Raw genomic sequence first — 20,357 nt, 5'->3', positions numbered from 1 at the left:
CCTTGACCAAGGATTCTTGGCTCTGCATACCCCCAGCCCTTTATTTCAATTTAAACCTCATGTCAGGACCCTGGAGATAGATTTAGGGAAGGGGAGAGGCCACAGGAACTCTTTGTTCCTCTTCCTAACATCCCCACATTGAATAAATCTCTTTCTGCTTTTCAAAAATAACAATAAATGGGCATTTATACCGCTTCTCTCCCAAAGCTGTGGTCGGCTCTGGGGCTGCTATGACCAGTGTGATGTTTGTGAGCCCAAACCAGGGGGAGATGCATCCCCTGAGCCCTCAGCAGGTTCCACACACGGCGATGCTGGGCACTTAACACTGCCACACAGACCTTGTAGTAGGAAACAGGATAGGACCTCTGTCTTCTGGAAAAGGAGTTTCACCACCCAGTGTGTTGGCGTCTCTGGGGAGGGTTTGCAGGAAACTATAGATCCTTCCAGTGCCCTGTGAACTGCTGGGGTGGAGTCGGTTCCACACATGCAGGCAGCTGTAAGGCCAAAGGGCAGCACCCGGAGCTCTGGTTCCCCATTCCCTCCTCCTGGGTGGAGGCACCCCTCTTTTTGATGAACTTTCAGGGGCTTCCATCAAGAACTGGGGAGTGCCTTTCCATCTCTGGAGCCCTGTCATTTGACTGGCTTGGCTAGGGCATGAACTTCTGTTCTCAGCCCCGGCTTCCACCTTGGAGCCTTTCCAGATGCTGGAGGGAGTAGAGACAACACCACGGCTGCCATCCTGCTGACCCCAAGCACACAGCCTGCTGACCCCAAGCACACAGCTGGAGACCAGCAACACGGCCATTGCCAGCCCTGACAGCCCAGACATCCACTGGGCTGCAGCCAGCAAGGGTTGGTCTGGGGCATTCTGATGTTGGTATAGAATTGAACTGAACTCTGACTGTGGTTCCTAACTCAGTCCTCAGCACAACTCAGGTCCTTGGACAAAATGGTACATCTGGGGCTACGTGGAGCTGGGCCTCTGCTATCCTGCTAACCTGCTGCTATCCTCTAGGTAGTTCCTCCTCCATCACCTTCAAGGACTAAAGTCCATCCAGGGAGGATGTGGCACCAGCTGACCTTGTGAGGCATAGGCCAAGACATTGGACAGCCACCATCCTGTGGGTGGCTAGCCAAGATGGCCAAGGTCGGGCACAGAATCAATAATGCCAGGGCCCCTGAACAGAAGAGGTGTTGTCCAGGACAAGGCTGGGGAGATAAAGCAGGCGGGAGGCACAGGACTCGCTGTGCGCATTGCTGTGGAGTGCAGAGCTGCCCGACTCTGACGTGGCCACCAGCAGCCAGCCCACAATTCGTCCAGCACGTTGTCCCCCACCCGTGCTCCTGCTCGGAGGTCCCCCTCTCTGCCCCTAACTGCTCACTTCCCCAAAGGGCAGTGCATATAGACTGATATGCGTTACGGGGGGAACTGATATCGAGCAATGCTAATTTAAAAGCCAGTGATGAGGATTAGCCACCTGTCTTCAGAGAAACCACATCAACACTATGCTAAGTCTCGAGGTTGGCTAGGACTGAAGTCCCCGAGTGAGCAGTTTGGCTCAGGGGGGTCTCACCCACAACGTGAACCGCCAACAATGTGCCTGAGGGCAAGGCCATGAGCTGGTGACACAGATCTTAGCCCAATCTCAAAGTGCACATTCTGAATCCTCACACCTAGGGCAGCATGGCTTTCTGGAAGAGGAGAGGCTGCCCCCAGCCCTGGGTTCTCTTCCAAAGCTTTCTAGGAACAGTCCTTGACCAGAACTCTCTCCAGGAAGCCTGTCTCAATCTTTAATCACCATCAGAGATTGTCTCCTAAGTTCCATCAAGAGAACAGATCAAAATTAAGCACGCATAAGGCATCCGAGAAAGCCATGTTCCGAGCTGAGTGAGGACCTGGACTCCTGCCAGGGAGGGTAAGAAGGACCTGGAAGAAGCCATAAGCTGGAGGTCTTTAAAGAAAAGCTATTGGATATGCAGAAAAGGAAGGGACCTTTTAAGGCACCGTTTAAGGGGTGATTGCTCTGTCCCATCTGTTAAAACCCAAGGCTGGTTTTTATTGCCTCTCCCTTCATGAGAAGTGGCCTAGGGCTCCTGACAAGCTGTGACGCCACACCCCGTGAGCTCTGGTTTATAGAGCTAAGATGACTGAGCAGTAAGGTAGGCTCTGGTGTCAGGAGGGGGTACAGATCTATAAGGCAGAAGAGGTGTTTCTGGGTCAAACTGACTACACAGAGTGAAAACCTATGCATACTGAGGGACTCTAGGTTAATGCTGGGAAATGTCCACAATCAAAGACAAGCAACAGTTTCCATCCAAACAGCCCCTCCCTCCTTTCAGTCCAGTCCTGTGCTCATTTTTAAATTGAGCTATCAGATGGCCCAGCTCCTCAGGGAGAAGCGCCCACCTAGGCCCAGGCTCACAGCACCCCGTTCTGCCAGTGCCCCTCTGCTTTCATCTGCTTGATAAATTGTCTTCCCAAAAGAGTCTGTTTTAAGAAACTTCCTCTTAGAAATAATAGAAACCGCTTTAGGGGAACTCAGGCCTCTGTGATCTGTGCTCACCCCAAATGGGCAAGGCAGTTTGCAGAAAACAGAAACTTCACAGTGGAATCTTAAAATATCGCTCAGGAGCTTTCCTCTGTGCACAGAGGTCAGAGGTGGGGTTGTCAAGTACCAGCCTGAGGGTAGAATGTTCCAGAAGTTTTTATAATCATAAAGTTTCCTTTTGTGCCCAAGGAACACACATGACATGAAACCAAGGCTCTTTCAATAGCCACGGCACCACGGTTGAGGAGGCGGCTCGTTCAGTGATGTGCTGGCCTTGCAAATGTGAGGGCCTGAGTTCAGCAGTCAGAACTCACCACAAGTTCCAGGTGTGGTGGTGCACACTTACAAGCCAACGCTTGAGACGTCAGTCCCTGGGGCTCACAGACCAGCAAGTCTAACCTACTTGACCCGTTCCAGGCGAGGAAGATCCTGTCTCAGAAAAGGGTGGCCAGGCATGGTGGCACACGCCTTTAATCCCAGCACTCGGGAGGCAGAGCTAGGAGGATGGCCTGAGACTACCTAGTAAATTCCAGATCAGCCTGGGCTAGAGTGAGACCCGACTTCAAAACAAACAACAACAACAAAAACAGATGGACAGTTCTTGAGGAATGACCACCAAGGTTGTCCTCTGGCTTCTACATACAGGCACACACATGTGCGTGTACAACCACACATTGCGCACACACAAAGAGCCATGTCACCTTTGAGAAGGCAACTACGTCCTCCTGGTCTCATGCTCAAACACGGGAGTACAGTTAGCTCGGAAACTTTGAAAGCTGGAGAGGGAGGCGCGGCTCTAATCACAGCCTCTCATGCTCATGGCAAACGCTCTCAGCCGGGCTCAGGACTCCTGACCCACGGCTCCTCTGCTGCCGTTGGCTAAGGACCAGTTGCCACGCGCGCCTGCGTAGAGCACAACCCGTCCCTGAGAAACACAAGAGAGCCAGGAGCTGGCAGGGGCGTCATTTGCTCGAGGAAGCGTCTAGAGCGACCTTGTGGCTGACATGCTGGTGTCACTGCCGGGATGGGGACCTGGCTTCAAGTGAAACTCGCTTTACCCAGTGTCTCCACGCCCCTGGCTCTGCCACAGTTCAGGTGGCACGTAAATGCTGCTTTTGTTCTGGGAGCTGGATGCCGTTGGGAGTGCTACATCAAATACCCCAACAAGCGTCATAAATTGAGTACATTTGCTCTGAGGTGTTGACTTCAGTTTATGTTACACTTATTTATGTATCTTATTTCTTTATTCCACTCTAGTGTTTTTTTTTTTTTTTTTTTTGTCTTTTTTGTCTTTTCAAGGTAGAGTCTCACCCTAGGCCAGGCTGACCTGGAACTCACTCTGTAGTCCAAGGCTGTACTCGAACTCACAATGATCCTTCTACCTCTGCCTTGTGCTGGGATCAAAGGCTCAATTGACCCATCACACTTACCTCTTATTTCTTTATTTCTCTTTGGAAGTGCTGAGGACTTGGGCCTGGATCCCTGCGCCCCCCCCCCCCCATAAATGCCAGGTGGAATGGCAACCTGCCTGCAATCCAGGGAGGGGAGCTGGGGCACTTAGGGAAGCTGGCTATGTAGCCTAGCTGAGTCAGCAGGTCTGAGCACCAACGAGAAACCCTACCTCAGAAGTAAATGTACACATGCACATGTACACACACACACACACACACACACACACAAGCACCCCCCCCCCAAAAAAAAATCCTTCCTTTCTTTCAAGGCCACCAGATGAGCAATGGGAAAATCCCACTTTAGCTTGAGATCAAATCCGTTCTTTCCATGTCTTAGGAGCAATATTTCACCCAAACAAGCAGCCTTGTGCCCAGAAAGAAATATGAGTTTGGACACGTGCCTGCTATGTACAGCCTTCTCCTAATAATATACAGTCCCCGGAAGGAGAGTGCAGCTCTCAGAACTGATTTGTGCTGTTCCTTTCTGTCCAGAATCAGGTCATGCTCTAAGCCCAGGACAGGAATCCCCCCTCATGCATGGCCTGAAGAGACATGTACCATGTCATTTTTATTGGACATCATTCTGTATAACTTTTATTTGGACTGGCAAACATTTCCCCTGTATTTGTTTTATTTATTTATTTTTATTTTGAGAGAAAGAAGGCCACACCAGGGCACTCAGCCACTGCAAATGAACTCCAGATGCGTGCGCCCCCTTGTGGCACGTGTGCGACATTGTGCACGTGCATCACTGTGCGTCTGGCTAAGCGGGACCTGGAGAGTCAAACATGGGTTCGCAGGCAAGCACCTTAACCATTAAGCCATCTCTCCAGCCCTCCTCCTTATTTTTTAACAAGTGTAAGCTTCATGCATTAGTCACATTCCTTGCTGCTATGACAGAAACAACTTAAGGAGAAGTTTGTTTAAGCTCACGGTTCAAAACGGGATGTAGCACATTGTGGTGGAGAAGGCAGGGCAGCAGGCGCCCAGGACAGCTGAATCACATGGTAGCACAGCCCAGCAACAGAGGAGACAGAAAGTGGGGCTGAGGTATAAAATCTCGAAGCCTTCCCCGGTGCCACACTTCCTCCAGTGAGGCCCCACTGGCTACAGGTTCCACAGCCTTCCAAAGCAGCGCTACTAAGCGAGTGAGCCCATGGGGGACATTTCACATTCAACGCACAACCCTCTCTGAAGCCTAAATAGGAGGCTGGGCGAGATGCTTGCAAGCTTGAGCTGGACCCTGAGCCTAAGATACTGAAGGTCTGGTGGTACTCAGAGACCCACCCCAGCTGCGGGAGGAGAAGGGCAAGAGACCACACACGCCTGTAACCCAGCCCTTAAAAGGAAAACAGAAACAGAAATCATCCAGGGGCATGAAAAAGCAGCAAGGCCTATATCGGGAAGAGACTCCAGCTCAAACGAGGAGAGGTGGAAGAATGACAGAACAGGGGCTGGAGAGAAGGCTTAGCCATTAAGCACTTACCTGTGAAGCCTAAGGACCCCGGTTTGAGGCTTGATTCCCCAGGACCCATGTTAGCCAGATGCACAAGGGGGCGCATGCATCTGGAGTTCGTTTGCAGTGGCTGGAAGCCCTGGTGCACCCATTCTCCCTCCCTCTCTCTCTCTCTCTCTCTGTCTGTTGCTCTGAAATAAATAAGTAAAAATAAACTAAAAAATAAAAAAGAAAAAAGAATGATAGAATAGGACACCTGAAGTTCAGCTTCTGCCACTGCAGGTGAGCACCCCTCATCTCAAGCAAGCACATAGGGTGTTGCAAGGTCACACATATGTGTATATACCACACACCACATACACATATATACAAGCAAAAGGAAGGAAGGAAGGAAGGAAGGAAGGAAGGAAGGAAGGAAGGAAGGAAGGAAGGAAGGAAATTATGTGTAGGTTTCTCATTCTACCCTTGCAAGAATGAGACACAGCAGTCCTGCCTCATGAACCACACCCGTCTCCTCCCCAGCCTCTGATTCCCAAGCTGTAGGTGAGGCAGGTCCCGTGGCCAGTCCTGACGCAGGAACAAGCTATTCTGCCTTTGGGAAGAAATATCAAAACCCCACATAGCTCCACCTGACACTCAGCCACAAGGCTGGGAACCTGCCGCTGAGCCCTTCACATCATACATGATTTTACCAACTATTTTTTTAAGTTAGATTATGTAGCAGGTGATGGACAAAGATGTAGCTACAGGCAGAAACTCACACAGGGGGAAGAGTCGCTTGTTGCACTGTTTATGGGTGATGACAGCAAAACACAAGGTCAAGGGTGAGACGGCTACCAGGCAGCATCCGGGAGGGGCATGGGCGTCATGCTGGTTCATGGAAGAGCAGGAAAGCCTGTCTCGCAGAAAAGCAGAGCCCCGGTGATGGGTCTGTGTCCTTTCTGAGCCTCCCTAAGTAGGCACAGTAAGCTCACACGTGTCCCCTTATGTCTGCTGCAGGAAGACACGGAAAATACGTACGACTGCTCAACAACCAGAACAGCAGGAGTTGGCCTCTGTTGCAGTCAGCTTCATGGTGCTGACAGAAAACACATGACCAAGAGGAGCCTGTGGGAGGAAAGGGTTTATTTTCACTTTCAGGCTCGAGAGGAAGCTCCATGATGGCAGGAGAAAATAATAGCATGAACAGTGGGTGGACATCACCTTCTGGCCAGCATCAGCTGGACAACAGCAATAGGAGAGTATACCAAATACTGGCATGGGGAAATGCTGGCTACAACACCCATAAGCCTGCCCCCAACAATACACTACCTCCAAGAGGCTCCAATTCCCAAATTGCCACCAACTGGGGACCTAACATTCAGAATGCATAGGTATATGTGGGACACCTGAATTAAACCACTACATTATGTCCCTGGCCCCCAATCAGCTGATAACCATTCATGATGAGAAATGCAGTGCATTTAGTCTAACTTTACCAGTCCCCATAGTTTTTATCAATCCCAGTGATGTTCAAACATCTCCATAGTGTAAGGTCTTATAACTGAGCCATAATGCTCCCCCAAAAAAGCCATAATCACACAGAACAAACATTCACACTGAAAAAGATAGCACTGGACATAGCAAATAAATATTTAATCAATTCAAGATTTAAAACAAACAAGGCAAACATCCATCTCTATAGCTCCAAATCCAACAACTCTAGTCAATGACATGTCTCCAAGTTTAATAATTCTAATGTTAAGTTCCAATTCTACCCCTCCAGCTAGGCTACTCACAGTTCCAGAAAGCTTCATCTTGTGCCAGCACCTCTTCTTGGTGGCCATCCCATAGTCCTGGCCTCTCCACTGGGTATCCACTGCAACCCATAGTTCATCCTCATGGCCCCATCAGGCCTCCACACAGGTAATCCAAAAAGCCTGTTTCACACTGTCCATGGCCGTTTCAAAAAATAAATAAAACTATGTTGCAAATTTAATGACCTTCAGCCGGGCGTGGTGGCGCATGCCTTTAATCCCAGCAATCGGGAGGCAGAGGTAGGAGGATCACCGAGAGTTCGAGGCCACCCTTAGACTACATAGTAAATTCCAGGTCAGCCTGAGCCAGAGTGAGACCCTACCTCGAAAAACAAAAACAAACAAAAAAAAAAATTAATGACCTTCTATTTCCTGCCTTTGTTATACTCCAGAGTACCAGATGGGCAACCAACTTGTTAATCCAGGGGTGAAGAAAGCTGACTTTGAAAAACAGGACACTCCTTCAGCACTCAGACCGCTTATTTTCAAGAGAATCCATGTTCTTCCTGTTGTCCCAATGCAGGTCAGCTGTCTCAGTCTCAATGGGTGTAATCTCTCAAACACTAGCTGCTGAATGGGCAGCAGTTTCAGGCCAGTGATTTCATTTCTTCATGTACTATATCACTCTGCTCACACCAATTCATTTCCATGCCATGCAACCCTGCATAAGTTCTTAGGACATGGCCTTAATAGCAAGCCTCTCACAGAAACTGCTTCTAGCCCAGTCCAGGCAAAGCTCTCTCTCACTCTCAAAAGCCAGATCTCACAGTCCTTCATTCTTATTGCATTCATATCTTTCAACTCTGACCAGAATGGTCCATCAAGCTGTACTCACAACACTGCAAGGAATCTCTTCGGCCAAGGTTTCGAAGCCTTCTAGTTCCTCCCTCAAATCCATCCCAAAAGGCTAATAGCAACACGATCAGGTTTCTAGCAGTACCTCTGGTACCAACTTGCTGTTAGGGTTAGTTTTAAATTGCTGCACAAAGAACCCACCTAAAAGCAGTTTATGGAAAGAAAGGGTTTATCTGGCTTACAGGCTCAAGAGGAAGCTCCACGATGGCAGGGAAAACAATGGCATGAGCAGAGGGTGCACTTCGCCCCCTGGCTAACATCAGGTGGGTGATAGCAGCAGGAGAGTGTGCCAAACACTGGCAAGGGGAAGCTGGCTGTAAAACCAGAAACCAGCCCCCAACAAGACACTGCCTCCAGGAGGCTCCAACTCCCACATTGCCACCAGCTTGGGACCTAGCATTGAGAAGATACAAGTTTATGGGGGACACCTGAATCAAACCCCCACAGCCTCCCTGCACAGTGCAGAGCAGGGTGGACACTGGGCAGAGGATATGATCAGCAGAGCCAAAGCAGCCATTGATGGGAAGCCCCTGTATCACTTGCTTAGTCATAGGTCAAGTTCCCCCTCAAAAGTAAGTAAAGAATCTTAGAGAAACCCAAAACCAGATTTTGCCCTTTCACATTTCAGATTTCTGTCCTGGTCCCTCCTGGAGGGGTCTGGGAGAAGCCGATGAGGACCTCGACACAGAATGTCTCCAGGCTGCTGCTCCATATACAAGTCATGCCTGCCAATCCATAGAACAACGCCTACACGCCAGTCCAACTTGGGGACACGGTGACAAGAAAAACAAGGTCCTTCTTCCCTGGACCCAAAGCCTGGAGGCAAGAAAGACCCTTGGCCATGGGGATACTGAACAGCTATGATTGTGGAACCAACAACAGCCTCTGGAGGGGCTGAATCATAGGAAACTTCTGGCAAAATGACAATTTCAATCACAGGAAGAGATGGCAATACAAGTGGAGAATAATCTAGAAGGACAAAGTACGGCCTAAGTTTGGAGGTCTCTGTGCTATGCTCAGAAGCTTCTTGTTCTCCTTCGAGGACTGATGCCATTTTTATCTGGAGATACTCTGTGATGCTTGAAGATGCTCTTGTGAGTTGGTCAGCAGGTGGAAACTCCCCATGGCCAGGGAGGAGCCCATGGAAAGACAACAAGGAAAAAAGGAAAATGGCTTCTACAGAGGGACTGATCTTCACAGTCAACTCCTACAAGGAGGACCACAAACCAGGAGGCACAGAAGCCCTGGCGTGGTTCACCCCATGCCTTCTGAGCCTGTTCCTGGAGAAGCTGCCTCCACAAGTGGGTTTGTCTGGAGCAGAGAAGAACTCTGCACTCTATTTAAGGGACGTGGAACGGTGTCCCTCTGAGCAGGACTAGAAGCTGTGTTCTGTTGCAGAAACAAACTGTTTGACTCACACTAATGAAACAGAAGCCACCACTGGGGAACTGGTGAGTCTCTGCTCTCCTAAAAGTTCGAATAAAGAAACGATTATCCTCTGGGTTTGAATGAAATATAAGAACTTGAGGCTTTCCCATCAATCACAGGTCCACCCTTCAAAACTGCCAGCTGTAAAGGGTGGGCTTAATTGATCAGGAGGGGCAAATTTCATGCCGCCCCATTTTCTCCCCTAAGCTGCTTTCGTCAGTAATTAAAGATTCTAGTAGACCTTCATCGATTCCCATCACTTAACTGTCTGCTGATCCATTTCTCCAGATGTGATCTCGCTAAGCACCTGACCCCTCCATCTCTTTCCTGACACCAAGAAGCCTTACAGACAGGTCACACGGTCATGCAAAAGTGAAGAGCGGAATCTGAGCAGAGCATGTGGAGCTGGAACTCAAAAGGGACTTTCTACCTTCCTCTGGTCTCAAAGGCAGATGTAAGTTTGAGTAGAAATAGCCATCTTCCCACATTCCCTTTCATTTCATGTTCAGATCCTATTGATGAGACTGTAACTTTCACCAGCCAATGGATTTCCAAGGCTTTGCCAAGAAAGCCATGTCACCAGCCGCCACCAGCTCCCCACCCAGAACTGAATTTCCAATGGCTGAGCACAAATGCGTGCATGGTGCCGATGGATAGAGGAGCTGGGCACAGATCTTAGACGGGACTCACTTCACACTGACTGCCTGTGCACCAGGACTCCAGATCAATCCTCTGCAGCAGGGGCTACTGTCCACATCACTGAACTTTAGAATGCCCCACCACATCCAGAAAACCCTAAACCCCGCTGTCTGAGGAAAACCAAGAAAGGAAGCGAAAGGCCTAAAGAAGGAACCCAGTTGATGATCAGGTCTACTGCTGGCACGGGATTTGCCTTGACTGAGAAAGCAAGTTGGGGAAGCTGGGTCTGTGATTCCCAGGAGCACATTCCTCTCCACACATCACGTGGACTCCTTTGGGTTTGCAGCCCCAAGCTCTTCCCGGCAGCTCTGCTCTTTGCTGGGCTAATCTCAGCAATGAAGGTCTCTCCTACGTCCAAACCTGTAACCCTGTCCTGAGCGCTATGCCAGGCTGCTTCCTGATTCCTGGACATCTGAGTGGACATCAACAATGGCCTCTGGCATGAAGTGCCGAACCTCACAAACCCAACATGAGTGATCTTTTAGATATCATCTTCAGCAATCCTCCCTCCTCGGTGAGTCTGAGCATTGCAACCCCTAAGCCAGCTAACAAACAACTCTATGTACAAGAAGTGCCTGAGGGCTTGGAAGAAGCCCAGTGGCAGACATCTTGCCCAGCATGTGTGTGGCCCTGGGTTCAATCCCTAGCCCTATCCAAAAACAAAACAAAGGTGAAAGTAATGCTTAAGAGATGATAAAATGATCTCTTTCTCTCTCTCTCTCTCTCTCTCTCTCTCTTTTGCTTAAACTTTGTTTTTTTGAATCTTTGAAAATATTCATCAATTATATCCTTAAATAATGTGACATTGAAAGCCACAAATTTATACCTTGCTATTGTTCAAGCACTTATCCTTCTCTCATCCACACCTAGGGTGTGCAATTGCCTTTTCGTAACTAGACCCCAACTCTACTTGCCACGGACGGATCTTGCAATGCTTTCCTGTGCTGTCACGGGCCTGGCTGCGCCCAAGTGCGCTCCGGAGGGTCGTTCCTCTGGCTGTGCAGCCAGCCTCTCAGGCAGTATCAGCCCTGGCTGCAAACACGTCCACGGCGGCTTGGACCTGCAGATGGACCACCAGCCCCCCGCCTCTGGCCAGCACATGTTGGGTTCTGTGGTCAGTAGACCACCGGGCTCTGCGGAGCGATATCTAGTGGTGGAATGCCCAGGTGGGACCAGCTGACCTGATCCAGTCCTGACAGAGACCAACCTGCGCACACTTGTCCTCAGGTCTGGCAGCTTGCACAACCGCCCTGACGGTTCTCTCGCGCACAGTGTTCCCACATGTCCCCTGCACGCGGATGGCCACTCTGCTTTCCGGGCCTGTGTCCATGCACAAGCAGAACCAACTGTTGACCGGGTCACACATTCTCACTACAGGCTGTTTTCAAAGGGTCCTAGACTAGGTAATTGCCACTATTAAAGGACACGCCACTAGCCCTGTTCTGGAGCTTCCAGAGAGAATTAAGCATGAAGACTTCTTTCCAGTCACATTTTTGTCTGAGCTAACTATGTTGGTTGTAGAAGAAATTCAGAGCCAGGCGTGGTGGCACACGCCTTTAATCCCAGCACTCAGGAGGCAGAGGTAGGAGGATTGCCGTGAGTTCGAGGCCACCCTGAGAGACTCCATAGTGAATTCCAGGTCAGCCTGGGCTAGAGTGAGCCCCTACCTCGAAAAAAAAAAAAAAAAAGAAATTCAGGTCTTTCTCTGATCTTTTTGATATAGGTGGGTGGTAGCAGATAATGAAAAGAGAAGCTATAAAATGTATATGCACATATATGTACACATGCACCTGTGATACAGACATATGTACATATACACATGACATATGCATACATATTTATACAAGAACATTATATGTGCATACATATTTATATAAACACATGCTTATTTGTCACCTACAGCAATTCATGTGCCACATTTATGAATTAAAATTAAAATGAGGATTAAAAACACAATCTGCTACATTGAAACATTCTTTTAGAATTTGTTTTTGCTTGAGTCTCTGAATTGAATATTTTATTAACCCAGTGGTCTTATTATTCAGAACCATCAGAACATTTGACCTAAATCCATATGATTTCTAGCAGAAAGGAGGTGGGGAGAACTGCTTTCACATAATATATGCTAACAAACTTCACAAAAGTTATGAACTGTAACCGTCTCACCTACTGTTTTCACAGGGGAGTGACTGTGAACGGGAGCATCATAAAAGGTGATTTATAGACACATAGCTACTGAGCCCATTGAAATGGCCACCACTACCTTCTGGGAATATCACATATTCTCCCTGTAGTTCACACCTGGGTGAACCTGGCTCCATGCTGGCCTGATCTCTCCATACTCAGCTGCCTGTGGTAAAGGCTCTCCCTGAGCTGACCAATACCCCAGTTACATCACTTTTTCAGAGACTGCTGACCCAAGGCCTAGGAATTCAAATCCCATTGGAACTTCAGAGGTAACATCTTGTGTTTGTTTTTAATATTTTATTTTCATTTGTTTATTTGAGAGAGAGCGAGGCAGATAGAAAAAGAGAGAATGGACACGCCAGGTCCTCCAGCCACTGCAAATGGACTTCAGACACGTGTGCTAGCTTATTCGTCTGGCTTATATGGGACCGGGGGAATCAAATCTGTGTCCTTTGGCTTTGCAGGCAAGAGCCTTAACCGCTAAGCCATCTCTCCAGCCCCTAACATCTTGTGTTTAAATGAAAACTCTGCTCCAAAGTACAATTCATTATTAACAAAAATAAAGAAGGAGGAGCTGGGAGGGAAGGAAGGAAGGAAGGAGAGAGTGAAGGAAGGAGGAAAGGATTTGAGCAGTCTAGTTCTTTACCTGTGTTTGAAAGATTTTTATTTCTTTCCCAGGCAGAGTCATCTTTGGGGGGTGAGAAAAGTCTACTGTGGATCTAGAAAATAAACAGAAACCTTTCTTCAGTTTTGTGCTCACACTCACCTGACATATAACCCTCAGTGGTGCACATCCCTGAAATCTCTCTCCTCCCAAGAACTTGGATACGTCCATCCTGGGCTAGCACTGCCAGTGAAAAATGTAGCTTTCTGATGATTTTTAAAAGCACAGGAGGGAAGGGAGAGAGATTGAAATTAGCCAACATTCATTCGCTGTGAATTTTGTCAGATCAAAGAATCATATCTAATGTTCATGTCCCAGCCACTCACAGTGCCTAGTGGGTGTTGAGCTAAAACTGAACAGTCAATAACTATTGGTAAATTGACTAACTGGGAGCAATTAAATTTCAAGGATTAGCTTTTAAAGTCCAACAAAAATAAGATGGTCCCCAAAGTATTGTGGTGTGTACAAATGTGTTATCCAAAAGAAGATAGGGTTTTGAAAGTCTACAAGTGTTTTGGAAACCGGTTGGCTATGCTTGGCACTCTGGGCCTCAGTTACAATGAGGCTCTAGGGCGTGGCGCTCCTGTGGACCTGCCCATGTCTCCTTGCCCAGAGAGTGGACTCCTCTTCTGACAGTCCTTCTGTACCCAACCATGAGCTGAAGGGCTGACCACTTGGGGAGCTCAAGCCTGGCTCTTGTAGTGAATCTTGGTCCTGAAGCTGAGGTCAGCTTACTGGTGTTCATTTTAGATCCTTTCTTTTGTCTTTTGTTTTTAATGTGTGTGGGGGGGGTGCATGAGCTTGTATTGCACATGGGGAAGCCAAAGGATAGCATCAGGTGTCACTTCTTAGAAATGGTGTCCATCTTTTCTGAGGACAGGGTCTCTCACTGGCCTGGAGCTCACCAATTACCCTAGACTGGCTGGCCAGCAGGTCTCCCCCTCCAGCACTGTGAAGGTCAGCACACACTACCATGCCCCAACACGGGCTCTGGGCTCAAACTCAGGTCTGCTGGTGTGTGAGGCAAGCGCTTCACTGACTGAGCATGTCACTGACTCGCCCTCCACACCCTTTTTGATCTTGGGCATCTGGGCAGCGTATTTGGGAAGTGCGGAGGGAAGCTTAACTCAAGAGTCTCCTAAATTCAGAAGAACCCTGGTTTCCCCTGACTCCATGGGGCTGGAGGAGGAGTGGACAGGACATGCACGGGCTGCACTGAGACCCAAAACTCAGTCATTATTGCCCAGCTCCACTCAACCTCTGCCTGCACCAGCATGACCGCTAGTCCTGAGACATGCTGGCGGCCACTGAGATGTCACAGGCGCTGGTGGTCACTACTGAAATCCAGGCACCACTCTACTGCTTGGTATCCCACGCAGAGGGAGCTGCTGGTCAGCCCAAGCCATGTCCTCAGTGGCCAAGGACAGCTGTCCCCATCTAATCAAGGCTGGCTGCCCTAACTCTCGGAAGCACAGGGTGCTGCTTGGAGAAGGGCGCAGCAGCAACGATGTGCCAAAGACACACAGTGGGGACAGGATAAGGCCCCTTTCCAGCCGCCAGTGACCCAGAAGCTGGGTCACACTGAGGCCGTGTGAGGGCCACAGCAGATGTGTAGTCACCATAATGCACTCCTCAGTAGCTCTGTCGGAGGGACAGCAAACCTTTATTTCCATTTACACGTGGGAGATGGAGACGCAGAGAGGTTAAGTAGCATATCCGAGGCTACACATATGCAGGAAGTACGTCAGTGTGCCCAGACTGGAGCCCAGACAGCCGGGGTGCTTTCTCGGGTAGAGAAGCACGATTAGGACAAGCACTGTGGCCGCTCCTGAGACGACGTGGGAGCTCCAGGGGCAGAGACACTTAGTATTTGTTAGCGAGCTTTGAATCTCCAAAGTCCATAAGAAGTTTCCAGGACACGGAGCGGGTTGTTTTGCTTGTGTGTGTTATCCATGCAATTACAGGTGTATATGTTTGTGTGTGTGTCGGTGCGTGTAGTATGTAGGCTCGTGGAGGCCAGAGGACAACATTCACCGTGCATCTCCTTTTGATACAAGGTCTCTCTTTGGCCTAAAGCTCACCACTTTCGGCCCACAGCTCAGATGGACTGACTGGCCGCTGAGTCCCAAGTATCCTTCTTGTCTTGCCTGGCATGTTTACATGGGTTCTAGGGATCAAAGTCAGGACCTCGTGTTTGTAAGGCAACCACTCTACTGGCCATCTCTCCATCCCCCATTTTTAATTTTTCTAGCTAAGGAGACTAAGGCACAGAGAAGAAGGGCCGAAGTGCCAAAGGCTCCGTCACCTGTATCAGCCCTCTTGCCTTAAGCCTCCCTGCACGACCTGCCCCTCACGGAGGGTGGCTCTGCCTGCAGACACCACCGCACAGAAGTGCTGAGCTCAAGCCTGGGCTCTGCTAGCACAATCACAGAGAGGGAAAACAGCCTTCCAGTCCCATGCGAAGCGGTGACCTCGTGAGCTCTGACAGAACCTGGCAGACGCAGTAACGGTGAGATTCGGTGATGGTGAGCCTTCCCCGGGGGTGGCACTGTCTAGCCCAGCCTCCCATTTCCCCCACGTTACGCTCTCAAGCCCTGCCACTGTAGTGAGGCTCCAGGAGCGTACATACTTCGGCTGTTTTTATTGTTTCCTGACCTTCCCTTTAAGATCCTTGCATACACACTATAGATCTTGTCATCTGCAGCCCTGACGCACCCACTTCTAAACGCTGCATTGGAGTTCTCTGTTAGCAGCACACTGATCTGACAGCAAACCTAAACAGCAAGAGGACTCTTTATAATACTAATTTATTCTGCTTGGTGGGTACATTCATGGATTTTACGGCAAAAGCATCATTGAGCTTAATTACAAGGCATCACCTCAGACTCCTCCGGGAGAAGTCACAGATTCATCGTTTGAAAATCCAAACACTTGCTACTGAGCCACATCTGGTATTTGAGTGTGGGGAGGGACTGCAGGTCAGTATGTGGATGTCATTTACTGAGCACTTGTCAGCAGGCTCTGGCTTTGGATTTTTCCATCTGTTCCTCGTCTGGTCCCTAAAGCCCTCTCACACCACAGGCTTCCCCCTACATGTTCCAAACAGGGGCACTGAGATCAGAGAGGTGAGGTTATTTGCTCAAGGTCAAAGATCTATTGAGCTGAGAACCAGAAGAAGCCCCAGCCTGTTTCCAGTGCCCCCACTTTACCCCATACTCAAGTCCTTGGACATTGCTTTCTGCAGCTAGAATGAAGAGTCCATGAGTATGCAGAATGCACACCCACGCGAACGCCTGATAAGGGAAGAGAGGAGTCCTGAGCTTTTCAAAGTGTTGAGCCAGCAAGTCAGGGACTGAAGGCTCAAATACCCCAGGAAAGCAGAGAGAGGAGAACACAGTTGGGGATGACCAGGGCTACGCAGAACCTCACAGCCCATGCCTCACTGCCCCACCTTGGCCTCTCCATGAGTATTGATCACTTTTCCTGTTGCTGTAACAAAATTTCTGACCGAAACAAGGATGGAAGGATTTGCTGTGGCTCACAGTTTGAGATGCTTCAGTCCATCATGTCAGGAAAGGCGTGTCAAGAACACGAGGCAGCTGGCCACATCCAGTCCACAGTCAAGACACAAAGAGAGGTGAATATTAGCATTCCATTCCTTTTGTCCTTTATAGTCAGTCTGAGAACCTAGCCCGTGGAATGGTACCACATACATTCGGGGTAGGTCTTCCTTCTTCAGTCAAACCTCTTCAGAAACATCCTTAGAGACAGTAGTGTGTTTCCATAGTGATTCTAAATCCAGCCAAGTTTACAATGAAGATTGATGAAGATCCAGATATGATTTACAGAAAAACTAAAGGACAGGTCTCAATTCTAATTACATCTCAAAGAATCAAAGGCCAAGAGTGGGGCATTGGCTGGGTCTTCTCCTTGGGGTGATAACAGATATTGTTAGAATCCCAGGAAAGGAAGTTTGTCTCTTTGGAGCCCCAGGATGCCTTTCCCTGGGAATGCAGAGGTCCCACTAGGGGGCAGACAGCACTTGGGGTGGCCCATGGCACACATTTTCCAACACCAATCAGAGACATGATTGATCTTTGCTGGTCGTTCCTATTTGTTTCAGTCCCCTGACCTCTCCTCCGCAGCAGAAATTAATGTCAGACAGTGCATTTTCTGGTTAATGCAACCCTGCACCTATAATAGCTCAAATCTGAGATTTCGCTCTCCACCATGACACCCTCTTCATGCTTCATCTCTCCATGTTTACATCTGGTTTAACTTTTTCTAATCTAAAATAAATCAGCATGAAAAGCATTAGATTTTTCATTTAGATTCTCAATTGCCTTTTATTACAGAGATAATATCCCTTATCTGATTGCAAATGGGGACTGTTCCCTTGTCAGGCTCTGAAGGAGAACAGCCAGAGTGGCCTCTCCCCCGTTTCTCCTCCACTCTGGGGAGGGTGGTAGCTCTGAGGGGCTCCGATTTGAAAATGAAAGAAATCAGGATGGAAAGAGGATAGATCATCTCCATCATCCCTCACATGGAGGGCGTCAGCCCCCCCCCCCCCCCCCGCTGTCTAATAGGAAGTGGTCTGCAGGGAGCTCTCGAGCTTCATCTTCCCATCAGGGTGGCCTCGGCCCTCATCTGCTGCAGGTATAAATGACAGCCCCCAACTGGAGATTTCTACGCAAACACCAGGCGTGGGAGGAGAATCGCTCCAAACTACAGCATGTTAATTGCTCGGCTACAAAGTCGAATGTAACTAAACTATTTTGTATATCAAAGAGGCAGATTCCCCTGATTCCTTCAGTGTTCTTCCCAGAATGTTCTATTATGTTAGCTATCATCTGCGGCATTTTTTCCTTACTTCACGATGTGAGGAAATGACTCCAGGAACCAAATTCATTTCTAGTACCATGTGGAAACCTTTTCCCCAGTAATTGTTTATCACCACTTCCGATCACCCCCAAGGACGATCCTATGCAGTGTGAACTACCTCAGAATCAGTGCACCAAAGACTTTGAAACACCTCAGAAGGTTCTGAGAACTCAACAACCCACTCAAATATACAACTTGTTACTCAAATGCTATTGTTTTCCTTCCCTTGAAGCAACAGGGTAGACAGAGATGGTGCAGTGGGTAAACAAAGTCGGGGACCTGAGGTCAGGCATGGCAACACTCACCTGGAATTCCAGGGCTGGGGGACAGAGACATGATACTCCCCGGGGCTTGCTAGTCAGCTAGTTTAACCCAGTTTGTGGGCTCTAGGCTCAGTGAGAAACTTTGCCTCATTATGTATGTGTGTGTGTGTATATATATATATATATATATATATATATATATATATATATATTCATAATATATATATATACATGTATTCATTATATATATATATATATACATATATATGTATATATATATAATTATAAATTATATATATATATAAAGTAGACAGTGATTGTGGAAGTCAACCGATATCAGCCTCTGGCCTCCACATACACACAGCCACACACAGAAAATCAAACAAGCAGAACTACAGAGAGAGTCAGAAACAGCCAGCAGGATGAAGGCAATCCCATCCCACATGGGCCTCCTTTCCTGCCGGGCAGGGGGTGGGGAGGAGCTTTTACATCCCTGCCTGCTTTGGGCAATTCTCTTGCTGTTGTGAGACTAACAGCAATCTGAGAAAGAGCCCCTTATACCTGACTTTCACACATCCTCAGAATTAAGGGCAGCGATGACTTCTGGTTAGTGAAGGATAGCACAATTTGGTCCTTAATGGAAGCTGAGCTCTGGAGCGCTGTGCTAAATGCTCCACAGACACTACCTCATTTCCATGGCAACCCTAGAAGCAAGGGACTATGATAACTCCAGAGCCTAAGCACGGAAGTGCAATCTTGAGTGTTGTTCACAAGACTGTCAGTAGTAACGTGGCCAAGAGCTGAGCACTAGTGAGCTCTTACTGTGACTCAAGCCCGGGTCTGAGTGCCCTCCACACTCAACCTTACTCTGTGTCCACAGCAGAGCTGGATGAAGGCACCATGGCAGAGCCACCTGATACACGAAGCAACTGGCAAAGGAGTGCCACGGTGTAATGGTTAGCACTCTGAACCAACTGATGATAGAGAAAGCAAGAATTCATGGAAAGCTGTAGGGTAAACTGGGAAAAATCCAGCTAAAAGTCCAAATTTTCCTGCATGGAGGCCCAAACCCTTAGTGTTCTGCTGCCTCAGGAGAAGATGATTGATTTGATTGTGACGTTTAGACGTTGTGATGGAGCTGGGTCTGATGACTCACACCAATAATCCTAGAACTGTGGAGGCTAAAGTAGGAGGATCACCATGAGCTTATAGCCAGCCCGGGCAACAGAGTGAGTTCCAGGTCAGCCTGGGGTGGAGTGAGACATTCCTCAATTGAAGGAGGAGGAGAGGGATAAGGAGAAGAAAAAGTAGAAGGAGGGTGAAAAGGAAGAAGAGAAAGAGAGGGAAGGGAGGAGGAAGGGGGGGGAGAAAAAGAAGAAGGAAAAAGAGAAGGAGCAGGAGAAGGAAGCAAGAGAAAAAGAAGGCTGAGGAGAAGCAATGGTGGAAGAAGAGGAGGAGAAAGGAGCAGAAGAAGGAGGAACTTGCAACGGTCAGTCTTTATTGTTAATCTGATTGGCTAAAGAAGCCTCTAGAAGATTGGTACAGCCCATTTCCAAGTGTGTCTGTGAGGCCATTTCCAGATGTGATTCGAGCCTGAGCTCTGACCTAATGAGTGGATTGATCCACTGGTGGGTTTGAAATCGGAACAGACTATCTGGAGGTGGTGGCACTGTGAAGGAGTGGCCTGGTCAGAGGAAGTGGGTCACTGGGGTCATGGCCTTTAGGTCCATGTCTTTCTCTGCCCTCTCCTCCACCCGGTATTCTGGCTCTACTCTGCTTCCTGCCTGTCTCAGCCCAGGCTGCTCTGCCCTGCCATGCCCCCACCCCATAATGGACTAAAACCTTCCTCCTCTAAGTGGTTTCTGGCAGGTATTTGGTCACAGTGACACCATTATCACAGTTACCATAACACAAAAACCCAAAAGCCTACAGGATCCCACTATACAACTGAGGACAGACCCAGGAGCACCCAAAAGCAGATGTGGGGGGGCTTGGAGAGCACTGGACAGGAGGACCCTACAGGTCAGTGGAAATGTCCTGGATCATGAGTTGACACTAGTTACACAAAAGCATGTATCGCCAAAACAAAATGAACTGCGCCCTAGTTAAATACATGAATATTCATGCG

General features: G+C 48.7%; 1 protein-coding gene across 7 annotated transcripts in view; it reads right to left on the bottom strand.

Moving 5' to 3' along the window:
- Positions 1 to 20,357, bottom strand: part of C1H10orf90 (chromosome 1 C10orf90 homolog) — a 302,122-nt gene that overhangs the window by 205,110 nt on the left and 76,655 nt on the right. For 5 of the 7 annotated variants that reach the window (XM_045132275.1, XM_045132235.1, XM_045132240.1 and 2 more), the window contains exon 2: positions 13,068 to 13,140. The exons of the other annotated variants lie outside the window; for them this stretch is intronic. Coding sequence is in view for 4 of the 5 variants with exons in the window: in XM_045132235.1 (XP_044988170.1) it covers positions 13,068 to 13,140 (73 nt within the window). In the remaining variant the exon portion in view is untranslated. The remainder of the gene's footprint in view (positions 1 to 13,067; positions 13,141 to 20,357) is intronic. 7 annotated transcript variants of the gene reach the window in all.

This window comes from Jaculus jaculus, chromosome 1, assembly GCF_020740685.1.
Source record: "Jaculus jaculus isolate mJacJac1 chromosome 1, mJacJac1.mat.Y.cur, whole genome shotgun sequence".
NCBI classification, from domain to species: domain Eukaryota; kingdom Metazoa; phylum Chordata; class Mammalia; order Rodentia; family Dipodidae; genus Jaculus; species Jaculus jaculus.
The sequence above is the reverse complement of the archived record's forward strand: the minus strand, read 5'-3'. Positions and strand labels throughout refer to the sequence as shown.